Source organism: Syngnathoides biaculeatus, chromosome 10, assembly GCF_019802595.1.
Source record: "Syngnathoides biaculeatus isolate LvHL_M chromosome 10, ASM1980259v1, whole genome shotgun sequence".
Taxonomy (NCBI): domain Eukaryota; kingdom Metazoa; phylum Chordata; class Actinopteri; order Syngnathiformes; family Syngnathidae; genus Syngnathoides; species Syngnathoides biaculeatus.
In genome coordinates, this window is record NC_084649.1 from 13,823,511 (window position 1) to 13,842,290 (window position 18,780).

General features: G+C 39.6%; 1 protein-coding gene across 3 annotated transcripts in view; it reads right to left on the reverse strand.

The window, feature by feature from the left end:
* The window catches only part of erbb3a (erb-b2 receptor tyrosine kinase 3a), a 28,209-nt gene that overhangs the window by 1,027 nt on the left and 8,402 nt on the right, over positions 1-18,780 (reverse strand). The window contains exons 2-28 of one of the 3 annotated variants that reach the window (XM_061833087.1): positions 17,949-18,106; positions 16,716-16,902; positions 14,503-14,628; positions 13,231-13,296; positions 13,034-13,152; positions 10,693-10,834; positions 10,287-10,400; positions 9,305-9,422; positions 9,146-9,219; positions 8,980-9,070; positions 8,853-8,870; positions 8,438-8,655; positions 7,338-7,470; positions 7,145-7,238; positions 6,317-6,471; positions 6,191-6,244; positions 5,949-6,090; positions 5,446-5,565; positions 5,256-5,354; positions 4,873-5,058; positions 4,632-4,787; positions 3,270-3,345; positions 2,193-2,339; positions 1,964-2,061; positions 1,661-1,861; positions 1,396-1,464; positions 144-405 (exon numbers count right to left, since the gene is read on the reverse strand). In XM_061833087.1, the coding sequence (XP_061689071.1) occupies positions 144-405; positions 1,396-1,464; positions 1,661-1,861; positions 1,964-2,061; positions 2,193-2,339; positions 3,270-3,345; positions 4,632-4,787; positions 4,873-5,058; positions 5,256-5,354; positions 5,446-5,565; positions 5,949-6,090; positions 6,191-6,244; positions 6,317-6,471; positions 7,145-7,238; positions 7,338-7,470; positions 8,438-8,655; positions 8,853-8,870; positions 8,980-9,070; positions 9,146-9,219; positions 9,305-9,422; positions 10,287-10,400; positions 10,693-10,834; positions 13,034-13,152; positions 13,231-13,296; positions 14,503-14,628; positions 16,716-16,902; positions 17,949-18,106 (3,423 nt within the window). Of the gene's footprint in view, positions 1-143; positions 406-1,395; positions 1,465-1,660; positions 1,862-1,963; positions 2,062-2,192; positions 2,340-3,269; positions 3,346-4,631; positions 4,788-4,872; positions 5,059-5,255; positions 5,355-5,445; positions 5,566-5,942; positions 6,091-6,190; positions 6,245-6,316; positions 6,472-7,144; positions 7,239-7,337; positions 7,471-8,437; positions 8,656-8,852; positions 8,871-8,979; positions 9,071-9,145; positions 9,220-9,304; positions 9,423-10,286; positions 10,401-10,692; positions 10,835-11,997; positions 12,090-13,033; positions 13,153-13,230; positions 13,297-14,502; positions 14,629-16,715; positions 16,903-17,948; positions 18,107-18,780 lie in introns of those variants that run through there. The other 2 variants (XM_061833086.1, XM_061833088.1) reach the window with 2 other exon arrangements.

An 18,780-nucleotide genomic window follows, 5' to 3' on the forward strand; every position in this document is an offset into this window, starting at 1 on the left:
AATCGAGACAGGATTCGAAACCCAAATCGTAGAACTGAGGCAGTACTGAAGTGCTAACCACTCTCCCATCAAGCTGCCTCAAATTCAACCAGTCATTAATTTCTATTTTTACTATACTATTGCTACAGTCTAAAATATATGACCTCTCTCGGGGCTGTGTCCAGGCAGCACGTAGCCGTTTTGGTCCTCTTCATCCATCTCTGGGGATGGCGTCTCCGGCGGCCCACCGGACAAGCTGTCTCTTTGGGACATGTAGGCGCTGTCCTGCCGATGACGCCCACGCTTTGGGCTCCCAGCCAGAGACAAGTCCTCGATCATCTCCAGTTCGATGGCTGTGCCGCAGCCCTCCGAGCTCTCTGACACGGTGCGAGCAGAGTTGAGTCGAGAACGTGACTGCCACGGTGCCTGAAATATCGTGGACAGGGCAATATTAAAATGTAATTTCGATAGCTTTTATTTTACATTTGGTGGGTGATAAATGGCTACTTTTTAGTACAACTCCATAATTTAAAGACAAACTGTGAGTTATGTATCCCAAATCTTTAAGGGGATGAGAGAAAAAAATCCACAGGGGCGGCAGTTGTCCTAAAGTCCTCCCTTCAGCAGCGTCAGCAACACAATTTTTAAATAATTTTGAATTGCCAGCTAAATTTAAACAGAAGCAAACTGAGGAAAATTCTCCCGGCATGGTACTGAAAAGCTGCCTATCCCCCAGAGGCCGTCTCTGTGGTCGATGAAAATGTGTGAAATGTGTATCACTCCGAATTGTCGTCTCGTCTTTGCATGCATATATAAAATTTGATTGACAGCTGAAAGTCACGTGGGGCAAAGTCTTCAGAGCAGTTCTTGACCGTTTTGAAGCCTGATTCGACCAACAAGCTTTGCAATTTATTTGGTCCATTCAAATTCATCCCAGTCTGTTAACAATAATTTGTTCATTATTTATAATTGTAAATAATAATATATAACAATTTATCATAATAACCGATCTTCTCTGTGATGTATCAAGTTTACAAAACCTTTTTTGGGGCGCCTACCTGGGCCCTGAAAATTGCCAGGCAGAACAATTACATGGTCTTCCTCTTCCACAAGCTGGCAGAAGGTACATTGAACCTGTGTAGCCAACTGTTGCCATTCATACAACAGAACTAACCGTGGCTTCCTGCAAGTGTATCCGCTTTGTGTTCCACAAAGCAGGTGCCAATTTCACACTGAGTGATAGCATTTGTGAGTAAAGTGAACCCCCGGTGTTTGCGGGGGATAGGGACCAAATGGTGAAAATCCGCTCAATAACAGCTAGGAAGTAACATTGTATAATAATGGATCTCATAATGGCGTGTTTATCCAGTGTCATGGGAGAAGGCGAATAATTGGGCTCGATGCAAAGGCTCATACCTGTCCTTGGTTTTCCACACCTGCTGTCATTGGCAAATAACCAGCACCACCTGGTGTACTCAGAACCACCTTAACAGACAGAAGTTCCATTTAGATACAAGAAGTTAGATTCAAATATACGCAAGGTGTTTGGAAAGTCACCGTGTTTTGATGTGTGAATGTGGACTACAGGAGGTATACTGAATTGCATTCAAAAGTCTGTTTAGGAAAATAGAAGTGGAGCGTGACCTTCCAAACAGCCTGTATTTTCAAAATAAACAATTACTCTGTGGGAATCCAGCCTGGAGAGGCCATTGACGCTTCTAGATTTAACGGGAGATAGGTAATGAGGTGGCGGCCGGAGGGGATCCATTGATGCTTCCTCCAGCTGGTCCTCCAGCTCAAAGTCAAGATCCTCCAGGTCATCCAGGTCTGCGCTACGTTGCGCAAACTCGTCAAGGGGCCCGTCAGGCTGGCTGCAGTCCTCCTGTTGAAGGTGTTTAAATATAGTGACGCACAAATAACACGTAAATAAAACGACTGTTTACTTTTTACTGACTCTCCTGACACAGACAATGTGTTGTCTTACCTTGATCACCAGATAGCGAGGAGGATCTCTTGCCATTCTGGTAAATTCATTGGCAAGCTCTTTGAAGGTGGGACGGACATTTTCATCAATCATCCAGCCTGTAAGCAGTTTGTTATTGTCACATTTCACAATATGCAAGCCAATTCAATCCAACCTGAGTCAGAAATAGTAAATTAATTAGGTAATATTTCTGAGTAGAACCAAAAGTTAAAAAACACCCTAAACTCACACTTGACCATGACCATGTAGACATCAATAGTGCAAATGGGCGGCTGGGACAGTCGCTCCCCCTTTTCCAGCAGATCGGGAACCTCTTGCGCCCGCATATTTGAGTATGGCTCTATGCCGTGTGACATCATCTCCCATATTGTCACTCCTACCAAAGAATGACAGAGATTTAATGTGGTTTCTCAAAGCACAGCACGAGGGAGCTCTCAACGACATCGAACTTATACTGTAGGAAAGAGAATGAACACAATTTCGGCAATGGAGCGTTTCTCCACTCTAAAAAGCAAATGGTACAGTCCTCGCCATTGAAGCCAATTGCTCTAGGTCATTTTCCAATATCTAGAACAGTCGTGGGCAATGTATTTATTTAAAGGAATAAGTTAAATAATTAATTTTGTACAGAATAAAATATATGTTGTAATTATTTGGCGTTTTAAATGTTATTTTTTAAAAAATAACAAGAAACAAATGAGTAATAAATGATAGTTAAAAATATGATTTTTTTTTTTATATTTAAAGTGTATTTTACACATTACATGCACATTTTAATTAAAAACAATATTACCTCATCTGACCTGGCCTATCAAGCTATTTTTTTTTTAAAGTGACCCTTAAGCATAAATGTTTGCCCACCCATGATCGAGAAACCTGCTTGAATATTAACATACAGAAAATGAAAAACCATTTTCACCTTGTTGGAGAATGTTTTGGGGTTTTTTTGCAATTTAAAGCATGATCATCACCATCTGAATTAGGAATGGCAAAAACATTTATTTTGTCAGCCACACGTTTGGATTTGTCAGGCTAGCTGTTTATGTTGGCTTGTGTTGTGATTTTAGAAGATTTTACTAAGTGTTAACTGTTAGTAGGCAATTTGTGTCATCTGCATGTTCTTGTCACTTTATGTGGAATCTGTCAAACACCAGAAGCTAATATGTATTCACGAGCAAATGAGACCTGACTTGTTTTTTTTAGGAGTTAAACATTGGCAGACGTTTGCACTCTGTGATCTACTCAGATTTGCATCATCCTGCTGTACAAACACATAAACAAACATGACGATAATAACATAACTTACCGTAACTCCAGACATCACTTTGATGAGTGTATCTGCGAAACAGGATGCTCTCTAAGGCCATCCACTTGATTGGTGTCTAAAGATATATTGAAAGTTTTCGATTAACAATACACATTCACCCGATCCATTCCTCCATTTTCTACACCGCTTATCTTCACTGGGGTTGTGGGCTTGCTGCAACCTATCACAACGATCTTTGGGCGAGGCCAGTCAATTGCAGGCCACATATGAACAAACAGCCTTTTGCTGTCACATTTATACCTATGGACAATTTAGAGCAGGGGTGCCCAGACTTTTTTACCCCAAAATCTACTTTTCAAGCAGCCAGCCTCTCCTTACAACGATGGGGGGTTGTTGATGATGCTCCCAATGTTATTTTATTAATGTTCGGTGATATATTACACTATCCATCCATCGATCCATTATCTACCGCTTTTCTGGGTCAGGTCACGGGGGAAGTAGCTTTTTGTGCACTGTATTGTCTGTGCTTTCATCCTGGATCCGGCTGTGCCAGGGTGGAATTTTAAAATTACACACCATCTCATCCTGCATTTTCTACTTTGGCTTCAGACCAGACCTTTCCCACTCGAAAAGAGAAAATCTCGTCCAGTTTAACCACTTTTTCTTTGATTATTCACTTACTCCGACATTCATTGCATCTTAAAACAACAGCATTTCTTTTTTTAACTTTCTCCATTAATCCCGAAAGTAAACATAAGCAGCATGTCTAGCTCATCTTTGCTCTACGTTGCCCAGACTGTGTTGCTAACCCTAACCCTGTATTGGAACATTTGTAATTATGAGTGTACGACTTTAAGAGCGGAGTTGGGGGGCGGGTGTAAGGTAAACTAGGAAAAAGAAAGTGTGGGGAGCAGCGGTGTTTGTGAGAGAAAGTTCTGTGTGTTGCCTGAAAGAAACCAGTGGCTTCTTCTTTTTTACAGTATTTTACATTTTTTACAGTATGTATGTGAATTGTGCCATTGGCTGTAACAACCAGTCATCCCTCACTCATTGGATCACATTGCAAGATGCCACACCCTGAACAGCTCTATGTTATACTTTCAATTAACATTGGAGTATTTTTTTTTTTGGGCGCACAACGCATTGTATCTCCGAAGAGACCGCCTCAGCGGTGGAGAGTTGCGCACGTGCGGAGTTTAGAGGGAACATTGGGTTACGTTTTTTTTTTTTTTTTTTGCCAAGCAGTCCCGCGATCGACCAAGACTGCCTCGTGATTGGCCAGTGCAACGCATTGACCACTTCTGATTTAGAGTCTTCAGTAAACCAACCATGCAAGTTTTTGCGATGTGTCTGACTATTCACCGTTATTGGATTGAAAGTCGTTTCGGCTAGTATACAAACCTTGACTTCGTTGTAAAAGTGCTTCTTGTCATCAGGGTATAGTAGATCGGCAATGCCATAGTCAGAGATCTGGGCGGTGTAGTTATTCTTCAACAGCACATTTCTGGCAGCCAGGTTCCTATGGACCATCCTGTTCTCCTCCAGGTAATACATCCCCTGAGCAGAGTAGAATATATCGAATGGAATACACCACCTTGCCTGTTCTTGCAAAGAGAAGTGTTGCTCGGTTGAGTTATTTTACCTTCGCTATCTGCACACACCAATTGAGGAGCCTCTGTGGGCTGAGCTTGTTTTTGTTGTTCCTGACGTGCTCCAGCAGTGAGCCTTGGTTGTTGAGCTGGCTGATGAGCTGCAAGTCAGCGCCGGGACAGATACCGAGGATCCTGACTACATTGATGTGGTCCAAACTTCCCATTACCATCATGTGCTGCAGTTGACATTGGGAATTGATGGAAGTTATGATTGCACATTTTTGCATTTGCGATGAACATTGGGCTTTGAATCTATCACAAAGTTTTCTGACATCATCCTAGGGAAAGTGCAACATTCTTAGAGGCTAACAAATAATGGATTTTTAAAAATCTTTTAATGAAATAAGCAGTTAGTAGTTTTGTCCATTCTCACATCTGTCACTTCGAAGAATGTCTGTCGCCCAGTGCGATCATGAATTGTTTTGATGGCAACTGGAAGCTTCACTGTGTCTCCTTCAGGGATCCAAATGCCCTGTGAAAGGCAAACAGATTACTTTCAGCGAGCTTTAAATCAAAGTGCAAATGTGTGAGTATGTTCTTCACATTGGCCCAATCTTCATTACCTTATGAACTGATCCAAACACGCCGTTACCCAGGCGCTTGATCTGACGCAGTTCGGTGGACTTCAGGATCCGAGCGTGGACTTTGGGCCCCTTCTCACTGGGGTCCAGTGGCTCAAAACTCTGAGCACACAAAGCATATTTTAAATCGAGTAAGTGATAACTGTAGATGACCGCAATGTAGCCCACTAGACATCCTCCAAAATAAAAAATACACTCGAATAAAAATTGAAGAATGATGTACAGGTACAGTTTAGAGGAGGTCGAATTTAGTTAATTCATATTTGGTTCATCCTGAAATTCTGGCCCAAAGCTCAAAATCCCTAACTTTCTTTGAGTGGGGTCTCATCTTGAACCAATGTCACACTATGATATATTGTTTCAAACATAAAATTTGAAAATGGTCCATCTGCAGTGACAGATGGACGTGCATAAATCCAATATATTCCCACACACTCGTACAATAAACACACAGCAAAAGAAAGTAGCCATTGACTAACCCTCACCCCTCCATTGGCCATGTATCTCCTCATAGCTCGTTTGCGGCGGATGGCGAGGCCTCGCCGGTACAGAACACTCAGCACAAAAACAGAGAAGCTGGCACACAGAAGGGCTATAACTCCCAGTACGATGCCCGTGGTTGCTTGTCTACGGACAAAGGGTGGAAAAAAAGAGAGTAAAAGACAATTCATATTGCTGAAACTTAATACATGATCGCAAATGATGCAAAACAAGAAGAGAATTCTACCCAGAAATGTATCTGGAAGACCCAATACAACCTCCAATTCCAGGACCAAAGCACCTAGGGAGAAATCAGATTTCAGCAAATACAGAAGACACACAGAGAGCTCACATAGTCCTAGGTTTGCCTCACCCTTGAGTACAGTTGATGTGACACGGTTCACAGCGGCCTTGCTTGTTTGGGTACTTGAAGATGACCCCCTCGCCTCCCATCACACCCTCCGGACACAGGGAGACACAATGCGGGCCGTCTTGTCGGTTGGCACACGCTACACACTCATCTGCTCCCTGCACAGGTGGATGAAAAACTGTTAGCCTACGTGCATCCCTGCACTTGCGTGGATTTTCTGCAAGAGCACTGCGTTCCTCCCTGGTCCCCCAAACAATTTGCATTATGTATTGTATTTATGTCTTTGATTTGTCACCTTCGCCATTTGTCATTAAAGTTGACGATTTCTTTTTATTTGTCCTCTGACAATTTTTTTTTTACACCTGTATGACCAGTAAAAATCTCAAAATGTAACCATATATATTACCTGTAGTTTTTATAAAGATTAATTTAAGGTGACAGCTTTTTCTTTTGTGACTACTGAATTATTTCTCATGTTAAACCACCAGGGGGAACAAAGTGCATTTCACAAGATCAGTGCAAAATGTTATTAAATATTGGTTCAATTATTTAATTTCATTTTTGCTCAAAAATTGTAGTAGCTAAATGTTTAAAAATAAACATTTCTTAAAGAGTCAATTCAAACAGATGAAGTACTTAAAAGTTAGAAACACCAACATTGTATTTAACAAATGTAGTGTACTGAACTAAACAAAACAACCCAAGCCAGCGTAACATGATAGACATTTTGAAAATTGAATTCAGTAATTCTTTCTTCTGCCAATAAAGGAAACCAGGGTACCACACTTTAAGAACTTTCTCACATACTTTATTGTAATCAGAGAACATTACCGGGCCAGTGCAGGTCTCCTTTCCCTCCTGTACTTTACACTCGGGGTGGCAGGGCATACATTCCCCTGATGGATCAGCAAATTCGCGTCTCTTCCTATATTGGGATGAAAATAATCTTTCAAAACTGTGAACAAACGTCTGATAGAAAAGCAATTTCAGGTCGGCAAGAGCGCAAACAGGAATGAGAACTGACCCTGTCAAGAACATGCACTCTGGCACACAAGTGCCTTCCCTGCTGTACTTCTTGCAGGAGAGACACTGATCCGGGCCTGGACCCCAGCAGCCCTCAGAGGAGCACAGGTTGTCGCACACGTGGCCTTGTTCAACTTTACAGAAACACCAACGGAAAACGAAATGTCAATCGAACCGTTTCGTGTGCCAATAGTTTGAATTTAGCAGATTCCAAACAAGACCAAACTTGTGTCGCATTTGATTTTTAAAATGGGCAGAGGTGTTAATTAAAAAAAAAATAATATATATATATATATATACAATTAATAAAATGTATATGTAAGTTGTCTAACACAATCTGTTAGAATAGAATAATTGACTCTCAGTTTTGCATTGTATAACTATCAATTAGCCAATTACTTAAAACCAAATACTGTAAAAAAAATGTTGTAAAATCAAAATGGTAATATATATTTTGCTAATACTTTTATATTATTTTACAATATTTGAATAGATTTTCACTACGGTGATTCCTGATAAGACATGCCTAAAGTCACAACAGCAGCAATAAAAATTAATAAAACATCAAAAAACACTTATAATATGCTTATAATTCTATGGAAATCTAAAAAAAAACGTGTGAAATACCTTTAATTTCAAGAGATTTGTTCATTTCAAATATTGTTATAATTCCTCATTCTTAAAAGTACAACTAAGCCATTATTTAATGAAATTAATACAAAACTAGCAAAAGACAATGTCGGTAGTTTTCTATTTTCTTATTCACAATAAATCAATAATCTAATCAATGACTGAGAAAAACTGATTGAGCTTTGATTTTGAAAATGCAGCACAAAAAAAATGAAATGACAAATCTACAATATAAAATCTTACGTTGAAACCTGTGCTGTCTGTCTGTCTGAAAAGCACTAATACGTTAAAAACAATTGAAAAACTCTAATGATGTTTTAATGAAGAAAAATAAATTACAAAAAGAACAGCTAAATTAATACCACAAATGTGATAGAACTGTTAATAAAGTAAGTTGTCGGTGAGCTGAATTTGAAGAACATAGCGAGCCCAACGTGGCCCCTGGCACACGCTTGATGCAAAATAACTCACCGCACTCATCCCTTGGCCGGTTCTCCTTGACGTCAATGTACTTCTGCCGTCGCTGAGGCCGTGAACTGCCACTCAAGATGCGTGTCCAGTTGACCGTGTCGTGGTAGCACAACCTCTTGTTTCCTGTGATGTAGATGCTTCCGTCATTAATTCTTTGCAGCGAGCGTAAACCCAGAGAGGTCAAGGACGGGATCTTCATCACCAGGAGAGAGTAGCCCCTGAAAAATAAAGACAATGTAACATGCTGGGGAAAACACTGAGATTTGGGGTTTCTGAAGTCAAATGATTCACACCTGAAATAGCATGCAAAAAAAAAACAAAAAACAACAAGAACAGAGGCACCCACCACCAACTTAAAAGTTCAAAATGAGATTAAGAAGCGTAAAAAGGTGGGCACATAAAAATATTACTATACCTTTTAGAGCTCACTCCTCTGAATAGTTTTAAAGAGATACAAAAAGACAATGTGATTATTAGTTTGAGCTTCATTTGTTTGTTTGTTTTCATGCAGACCGATTAGAAAGTGCATTAAAAAAGCTCACCTATACAGTTTTCTGCCTTGAATGGTTTGCAGGTTGGAGAAGACGGATAGATCTGTCATGTTTTCAGGCCACGACTGGATACTGAGGATGTCTGAAAAGGTTACAATGCCTGTGTTCAGTGGTCAGATCGAACAAAAATGAACAGTTGCTAAAAACGAAAGCACACCTGTGATCTCGCGCACCGTGTTGAAAATCTTCAGTTTTTCCGGATCAAGGGCTGGGACGTTGTTGTAATCGTCACTTGTATTGGAATAAAATACACAAGAATAAGTTAAAATCCCCCATGTAGCAAGAACACAAACATTAATGTCAAGAGTCTCGTTACCCATGGATCCCAGTCACCAGGAAGTGAAGACTGCCTTGGATCTTTGTGCAGTTAATGAAACTGTCGATGTTAAGAGCGTCCACCGTCTGTCGGTTCTCAGTTCCTGTACCCCGGCAAGCTGCGGAGAAGGAGTGAAATTTATGATTACATTTTTACGGAAATAATTCACTATCAGCACTTAAAATTATTTAGCGTTACTCAATAAAACTTACGAAACTAACAAAGGCACAACAAATGAAACCAAATTAAGCAATCATTTTTTCCTCAAGGGCCACATTTGATTTGTAAAACGGAAAGATGAGCCAGGTCATTTGTACGAAAGGCTAAGCAAAGAAAAAAGGTTCATTGCAAATGTGAAAATTTATTTTAGTGATATAATAATAATCCATGAATTTTTTTTAGAATTATAATTCATGTAATTATAATAAATCAATAATCAAATAATTTAAATATGTAACAAAAAAAATGTTTGTCATACATTTTTTTGCATTTTATGTTAAAAATGTAATTTTATTAAATTAAATCCTGCTCATGTTTTACTTCATCTCATTCAGTTAAATTATTTAACCAACTAATTAATAAATGTTGAATCTGTCTTTTCTACTCGGATTTATTATTTGCAATAAATCAGTTAGCAAATTAATTAATATGAAAAAGCAATCAAAAATACAAATTCAAAAATGTTCAATGTAAGATGAATCAATACATATAAATTGAAAAGATTTATGTGGAAATGGCAAAATTATTGCAACAAATGGACTCAGTTCACAAATGAATGAAAGGAGCGGTGCTGTATATGAATGACTTGGTAACATTGTCAATCCTAAAAAAATGATTTTGTGTTACAGTTCTTGTTTTAGATCTACTGTTGGATACTCGGTAGGTACAGTATAACACTACCCTTTTGGATGTATAATTCCATCTTCTATTTATAAGTCATTTCAGTTCATCACTGTACTATTAATGACAGGAAGTACTATACCTTTAGGACAGAGGCCTCCACAGGGCTCACACCTTTTCATCCCATTTTTCTCCACCTCCATTTTATGTGTGGGACAATTGCTGACGCATGAGCTGCCATCCACCACAAAGTTTGCTGTGAAAAAAATACATTTAGCATGTCTAGGGGGCACAAACGGCACTAAAGCATTGCAAAGAGTGCAGTGTATGAACAATTATTGCTGTTTATATAAGATGACTGGACTCAGCTCGCAAGCACACTAATGCTAACAAATAGAGAGAGTAGAATGAGGGTCTTCTGTATTCATTTGCTGGAGACCTTTTTATTCCAGAGGAGATTGAGGGCAGTATACTTCAGAATTTTTTAGAGCTAGGTTAACCAACGCAGAATTACTGCAAATCTGTGGAAAGGGGGCGAGCGGACTCACCGGGACACTGGGCCACACAGATGGAGCCGTACTGGTACTTGGCGTTGGGGTTGGGCTCCAATTTGAACGTGTGCTTGATGTAGATCACAGTCTGGGGACACTGAGGGACGCAGGAACCCGAGTTGTTGAAGTTCCTGCAAGCCTGCAAAATGCGACGGACAGGGATGTACAGTATTTAGCCGTTTGTGGGCTTAAGGCAAGACCAGTCGTGGGCAATGTTCCCTCTAATGTTTTACGTGTCTGATCAACTACGCTAAGGCTGTGAGCGCTCCCTTTGACCTCTGTGACTAACATCACACGTATGCACTGTGGTCAATCAGTGTCACCCATTGAAGTTACATGGCACATTAAAAGATTCAGATTAAAGCATTTTACGAGCCATCAGAACATTGTTAAGAACAATTTTGTGTTTTTGCAAACTTACACTGAAAATTTCAACAAACGAAAAAAATACATTACAATACAAATACATACCTAGCCAACTATTAAATATAAATGTGAAATGTATTTTCCAACTTTGTTTCATTATTTTTAACACACAATGTTATCCGTCTGTTTTTCATGGTGTAAAACTGAATTATTGCTTGCAGAATATCTTTCACAATGCATTTTGAAAGCTGAATGATGCTCCCAAACAGTTTTAGGGTTAATGTTACGTTGCCTCCTATATTTAAAATACAGAATTAACTTTTTGGGCAATGTATCGTCTCTGCTTTCATCCTCAATCAGGCTGTGTCAAGGTGAAATTTTAACATTACACACCATCTCATCCTGCACTTTCTACATTGGCATCAGACTAGACCTTTTTTACTCTAAAAAGAGAAAATCTGTGTAATGTACCCCTTTAAAATGGAGGGGGGCGTTGTCAGGTAAACTAGGAAGTAGAGTGTGTGGCCTGGTGTGGGTGAGCAGCAGCTCTTTATGAGAGGCGGTGTGCGTCTTTAAAAAAAAAAAAAAAAGGCGCCAGGCTGGAGTTCGCTGGGCTGGATCTGTTTCCTCTGCGCTGAGAGTGTGCGACAAGTGTGCAAATGCGCAGTTGCTCAGCTAAGAGGGAACATTGGTCGTGGGGCCCTGCAGAGGTTTTGAATATTTAAATGTTCACTCACTAAAAAGTGTTGGTTTGAGAAATTATCCTATTTCCTGATCTTGATAAAGTCCTTAAAAACATCTTGAGAAGTATTACCAAACAATTGAGGTATTTCAATACTTACTATAAACGATATGAAGAATCGACATTTAATTTGAACTTTGAAGACGGTCCAGTTTACCATTTCAAAAGCTTTAATCCTCAACAAGTATTGTCACCTCTTGATAAAAAGCATCACTTGTTCTTCTCCACTTCATCTCCGCGGGGAACCTCCTCAGCTGACACCGACAGCAGATGCAACTGCTCAAGGCGTTTGCTGTTCTCGTTTACGCACGTTCTGCCTAAAAAGGTTGAACCCTTTAATCCATTCATGTGCAGGGTGGCAATTTTTTGCCTTTTGAGATAAAAATCTCCTAACAGGCCACAATCAAGGAAATAACACTTCTTTTTTGTTTATGGTTAAGTTATATGATAACTTGATTAATTTATAATCTCGTCCCAAAATTCTAACTGCTGACTTTGACCAATGAGTTATCCTCTCCTGATACCAAATTATGGCTTCAGATTAAAACACTTAAATATTTTGATATACTGAAGGATATAATGCGTGAAAATCACGATGTCCCAAAAATGGGACGCTGCCCACGAATGGGTTTTTAATTTGTTTTGATGAAAACGGTTTTCCTTTCAACCCTTTCATCTTCTATGCTCCACTAGGATTGCTCCCCTTTCATTTTTACAACACACCAATTAATTTGTTTTGCTACTTGCAACCTTCTTCCGGAATCAAATCAGCACATACGCAGTAAGATCTATGGGAAGTGAGGTCGGAGCACTTAAAGCAATCATGATGGGTTAAATATTTATTATTATTGTTCTTCTTATTATTATTATCATTATTATTATTATGGGTTTTTAAGCATATGAGTTAAGGTAGAAAAAAAGAATGACACTGAACATTTTTAAGCGTTACATAGCTCCTGGAAATTTAGAGAACTGCCTTTCTTTGCTTAATGGTAAATCTGCTCCTGGGTACATTAGAGAAAAAGAGAAGGTATTGAAGCAACAATAGTCAAAATAGTCAATCATCTTCATAATAAGATGTATTTTTTACATTATGTTTGGGTAAGTTTGACCCAGGCTAAAGGTTTCAACTAAACCATAAACCTTTGCTAAAGTTGGTATCATTTTTTTACAGTCTCTTGGTTTGACGTTGTGATGTGAATGACACAGATGTCAACCATGGGGACTTACAAAGCAATCGGTATCGAAGGGTCCATTGCAGCCTCCGGCACACTCATTGTGACAACACTCGCTAGGGCTCCTGCCAAAACAGCGGCCATTGCACTGCGGGGCGCACACCGTCTTGGTCACTGGAGCGCATTTGAGACCACATGTCAATCAATCAATCAACCGGACATACGGAGCAAAATAACGTTGATGTCACTCACAGATCTGACACGTGTTGTTTCCGGGACCCCAGCACGGAACGTTCTCACATGCATCACTGCAAGGCTCTGGCACAGACATTCCTTTGTTAGTATGAGTTCACCAAACATTGTATTTGGAATAGGAATTATAATAACTTTATTGGACATAATAGCTTTGCACAAAGAATACACAATTGAAGTATAAGTGTATTTTCATAAATATTCTCTTCAAAATAATCCTAAATGTGTTTAAATTTTGGGACTGCCCATGGACACATAAAACAGAAATTACACAAAACTAAAGATAATGTGCATGGATTTTCACCATTTTAGTGTAGAGTGATATTGTAACATCAGTAAAAGACACATTTGACACACATTCTTACTAAAATAACTCAAATAACAATTGACTGAAAGGCCTTTCAAATTTCACTTCCAAAATAATTCATTAAATTCTTCAGCACTCCTATTCCATAATAAAAAAAATGAGATCTCCACTCATGTGACCTTTAACCTGTACAACTGTGTTTTTTAAAAAACTCTTTATGCAGTTGTGGTTACACAAGTGTGCACACCCTCTTATCACTGGAGAATTGGCTGCAATAATAATTCACCAATGACATTCAAAATCATTAAATGGGAGTCAGCACACACCTGCCACCATTTAATGTGCCTTTGATTAACCTCAAATGAAGTTTACTGTTCAGTCTTGAAATTATTTATCTCTTTGAATTTGAACAGGAGTTTGTAGACTTTTTATAACCAATGAGTTTGGTTGGTTTAAAATATTTTTTTCATGATCTTTCTTAAACTGTTGCAGCCCTAAGAAAGAAAACTACTGTTACTAACAAGGTGGAGCGGTGGGTCAGCTGGTAAAGCGTTGGCCTCACAGTTCTGAAGAGCCGGGTTCGATCCCGGCCCCGACTGTGTGGAGTTTGCATGTTCTCCCGTGCCTGCATCGGTTCTCTCCGGTTTCCTCCCACATCCCAAAAACACGCAACATTAATTGGACACTCTAAATTGCCCCTAGATGTGATTGTGGGTGTAGCTGTTTGTCTCTATGTGCCCTGGGATTGGCTGGCAACCAGTTCAGGGTCTACCCCCATTGACAGCTGGGATAGGGAACTCGTGAGGATAAGCGGCAAAAGAAAATGGATGGATAGATGGATGTTACTATCAACAAAAACTGCTGCACCTTCTTCTCTGCATGATTAATCAGGTAATCCTTTCTTTTTCTTTCAAAACAAATCTACTAAAGAGCAGATGATTGGATTTTGGTGCGTTTTCACTCACTTTCAGGTCCATTGTCCTCCAATACAATAGGCGCCGTCTCATCCTTCACGATGTCCAGCCAGATGACTTTTGGGGCATAGCTCAGATATTTATTCTGAATGATCTTGACTCCTCCCGCCAGTATCTCTGTAGGTGGCAGACAATTCATGCAAATGATGAGAGACAAAAACAAGTCACGACATGCTCATGACTCATCATATCACTCTCAGACATGATTTGATATTGCAGCACGGGAAAACACATTGTCATGGGCTAGGGTTCATGTTTCATTGGCAGTTACGATGGTTAAACGAGGCATTGCTAGGACCTCACCACGTAAACTACACACGCATACACACGACACACACAGGTACTGTTCAATAACAGGTATGCTGAAGGCGTGGCAGTGTGGGAGCTCCAACGAGCTACCTCTTATCTGCACAGGCGCCCACACTTAAATATACAGTACTACAGTATGGTTTAACTGATAAACTCGAACATACACACTATCTTAAAGACAAAAACTCTCACAAATACTTAGACACTAATGTATACAGGGGTGTATACACATGACTCAACAATACACTGTACAGTCAAACATATACAGTAGATCTAAACATTAAAACACATAGAGTACTCTTAACATACACTTGAAATGTAAACCTAAACATTTACACTTTAATGTACAGTATATTCTTAAACGCATCCACTAAAACATATATGGTACCCTATAAATACAGTACTGCATGCACTGAAACAAACTCTAACATACAGTATAAACTGGGGGGGCTTATTTGAATTTACTTAATTTGAACATGTACGTACATCATTTGGACATGATCGCTGTAATATACAGTATATGTTGATTTTCAAGGGAAATGGAGGAAACTATATATAGATAACCACATTATAATCACACCCAACCAAAAACTATTTATTTTTTTCTTCATTTTCAGTGCTACTGCTAGCTTACCAATGACAGTGCTACGATTTTCATGAAGCTTGATGCATTCTTTGCGGCCATCACAAATATGCATCTTCATAATCGGATTCCATGATGAATAGCTATGTTTGTAAATCACGCTTGTGTATGTTAGTGTGGGGCTTTTGGTTAAGCTCGAGGAGGGATTAGTCAAGTGAGGGTGTATTTGAATCTTACTCGCGGTTTTAAAACTGCAGTCTCCCTGTAATGTATCGACCTAAACACACAATATATACACTAAAAATATTTACACTGAACATATTCACTCTAACAAATTGACAAACACGTACCCAAACATATACATTCAAACAAACACTTTAACCTATACACTCAAACATAGACAAACATATACACTCAAAAATACTGTATGACCTCTGACATACACACTGACACTGAAACACACCCTCACCTACACTGACATTTATGCTTCAACATGTACACAAACCTATGCACTGAAACATGTGATTATACTGTACGTATGCCCACAAACATACAGTACGCATGCCACCATTACTGTATGTTTTAGCATAAACAGTCAAACATACATTCAAAATTTCAAATCCAATTTTTACTTTAACATTCACACTAATATACAGTATAGTTAACTGAAACATGTCAACTGCAACACGTGTGATGGAAGGTCTTGCCATGAGGGGACACAGTAATTCTATAAGAAATGTGTACCGTGATTTCCGGCCTATAAGCCGCAACTTTTTTCACAGGCTTTTAACCGTGCGGTAGGTGCGGTAACGTGGCTTATTTGAGCATTTTTTCTAATGTCTGCAAGTGAGCACTCAAGCAGAAAAGGTGAGAGTGAGACCGGTGGAATATATGTGCCGAGGAAGTGACTTTTACCGGCCTGGCCCTGTTAGCGCTGCGCTAGCATGTTACTGCTATGTTTCAGTGGTTTTTACCAATACGTTTTAATTAACGTTTTAATCAGCCTTGTTAGCGCGGCGCTACCGTTAGCATTAGCGTGGCGGCGCTAGCGTTAAACTCTTCTGTGTACCGTCTTTGTAAATATCTCGCGTTTAATGTGGGTTTCAAAGTGGGCACTTCCAGCTTTTACACGTATGTATGTACCAAATGGTATTTCCTTTACAAATGTACTGGGTGAGGCTTATAACCAGGTGCGCTCTGTAGGTCGGGAATTATGGCAGATGAAATAACTCTGTTCCTGGTGCTCCCAGTTCCTCCAAAGGATGTATTGTATATAGCCCATAACAAACACCAAAGCCACTTTTATGTATACCTGTGAGGTGTGTCAGGCCCAGTTCCTGCAGGCCGTGTTGGCCGTCCTTCTGGTAGTTGACCATCACAGCCAAGGCGTACTGGTCCTCGTACAAGGTGGTGCCCCTGATGACACGAAGGTGGTCCAGCGGCAGGCGGCTGAACTCATTGATGGCGAACAGGATGTAGCCTGTCACCTCCCTGATTGACTGCACGAGATTTTTTTTCAGACGGGTTAGTGTGCACAAATGTGTGCTTTTGTTTGGCATTGCACTCTGAAATAGTCAAACAGTGAAGCCTTCACTAAGATTCTGTGGCCACAATATTAGGTACACATGCATGAACTGAAGCAGAGTACAGCCTGACATAGCTATTTGTGGTTTGTTTTATTTATTTTTTTATTGGCCCACAGTATATTTCAATAATAGATATTCAAAAGAGCTGCAACGAAAGGTTCTAATGAAAAAATACAAATGAAAAAAATGTTGAAAGATAGAAGACTTTTTTAATAAATAAAAATGTAACAAAAGTTGACCGTTATGCAACATTTCTTCATTTTTAAGTTTGCATCATTTTTAAACGTAAAAAGAAAGATTGGAAAAGTATTTTCCAAAAACTGGACCTAGAACAGGATATCAACCTTTATAAAATTTAAGTTTAATGTTTTTTTGTCATCCTACTAATGCATATATGCTTATTTGCTTTGCCACCAAAACACTAAGATGGTATTTCGCCTCCAATTATGTTTAACTGCTTTGCATTGTATGACTTACCCTTTGGACATCCCTGGTATCTACTGCAAGAGGTATATCAATTATCCTACTTTTACAACGATAAGCAGTATTGCTTTAACAATATGGACATTATTGTGGGTGCAATTTGTCGTACTACTGAGAATAGATGAGAATTTGAATTTAAAGTCTTAATCAACTCAGTTTGCTTTAGCTGGGCCAAATCCTAGAGCCAGTAGGATGCAATTCAGTATAATAAAAGGGGACTGTAATGAGTACAGGTACATATTTTACAGAGTTTTGTAAGATACCATTGGTAAAGTGAAGAGGGATTTTCATTATTTTCCACCAATCATCACAGAAAGCTAATGATAATTATTAGCTTTCTGTGATGATTGGCTGTGAAAACTCAAATGGATTTGCTCAATTGAGCATTCGCATCTTTGTAAATATTATAATTGCTTTACTATGCAGTTGTACCTAATATTGTGTCCAAAGAGGTTTTGTCATTTTCACTGGCTCACCTGCAGGAAGGAGAAATCTCTGGTGTGCTCCATCATGGTGATCTCAAGGTTGCCCATGACGATCTCGCAGCCAGTGTACCTCTCCCGCATCAAGTTGTACTGGATCTCGGAATTTCCCGTCGTGCTCAGAGCATTTTGGGTGCCGCTACACACGACCACTGAGAGGAAATGATGACAAATAAACAGGGGGTTTTGTTTCAGTTTGTCACATGATGTCAAATAGTTCTCTAGGGCAATAAATAACATTGTCATTGCTGGTTATACTAATACACAATTAATACATTGACTTCAAATAATGAAAATTAATTGTGGACTGTGGATCAATTGTAGGATGTCATTTTAGTCTCATGATGTCAAAATTTCAACAGAATGATGAAGAGGACTGTTTAAATACACATTTTAATGCATCCATCCATTTTTTTACCGCTTATCCTCACGAGGGTCACAGGGAGTGCTAGAACCTATCCCAGCTGTCAACGGGCACACCCTGAACCCTAACTCCAACCAGGCGGGGCCAGGATCGCACCCGCTTTACCAGTTGAGCCACCCTGCCACCCACAAATTTGAATAGTACCAGGAAATGTATGGTCCATTTGCCGATTATACAGTTACAGAACAGAAAGCTGAACCGACCATCAGCCTTTGACAGCTTCGGCTTCACAGTTTTTCTCAGCATAGCATTCCCTCGCCAGTAGAGAGACTTGAGAATGGACCCTACGCTGCAAAATCATCACCTAGCAAGAAGCTTTTCTGTCCCTACTGCAGTTCAGCACGTGTCCAGGACAGCAGTTGCAGAAGCCTTATTTCCGTCACACTCCTCCAATAATTGATT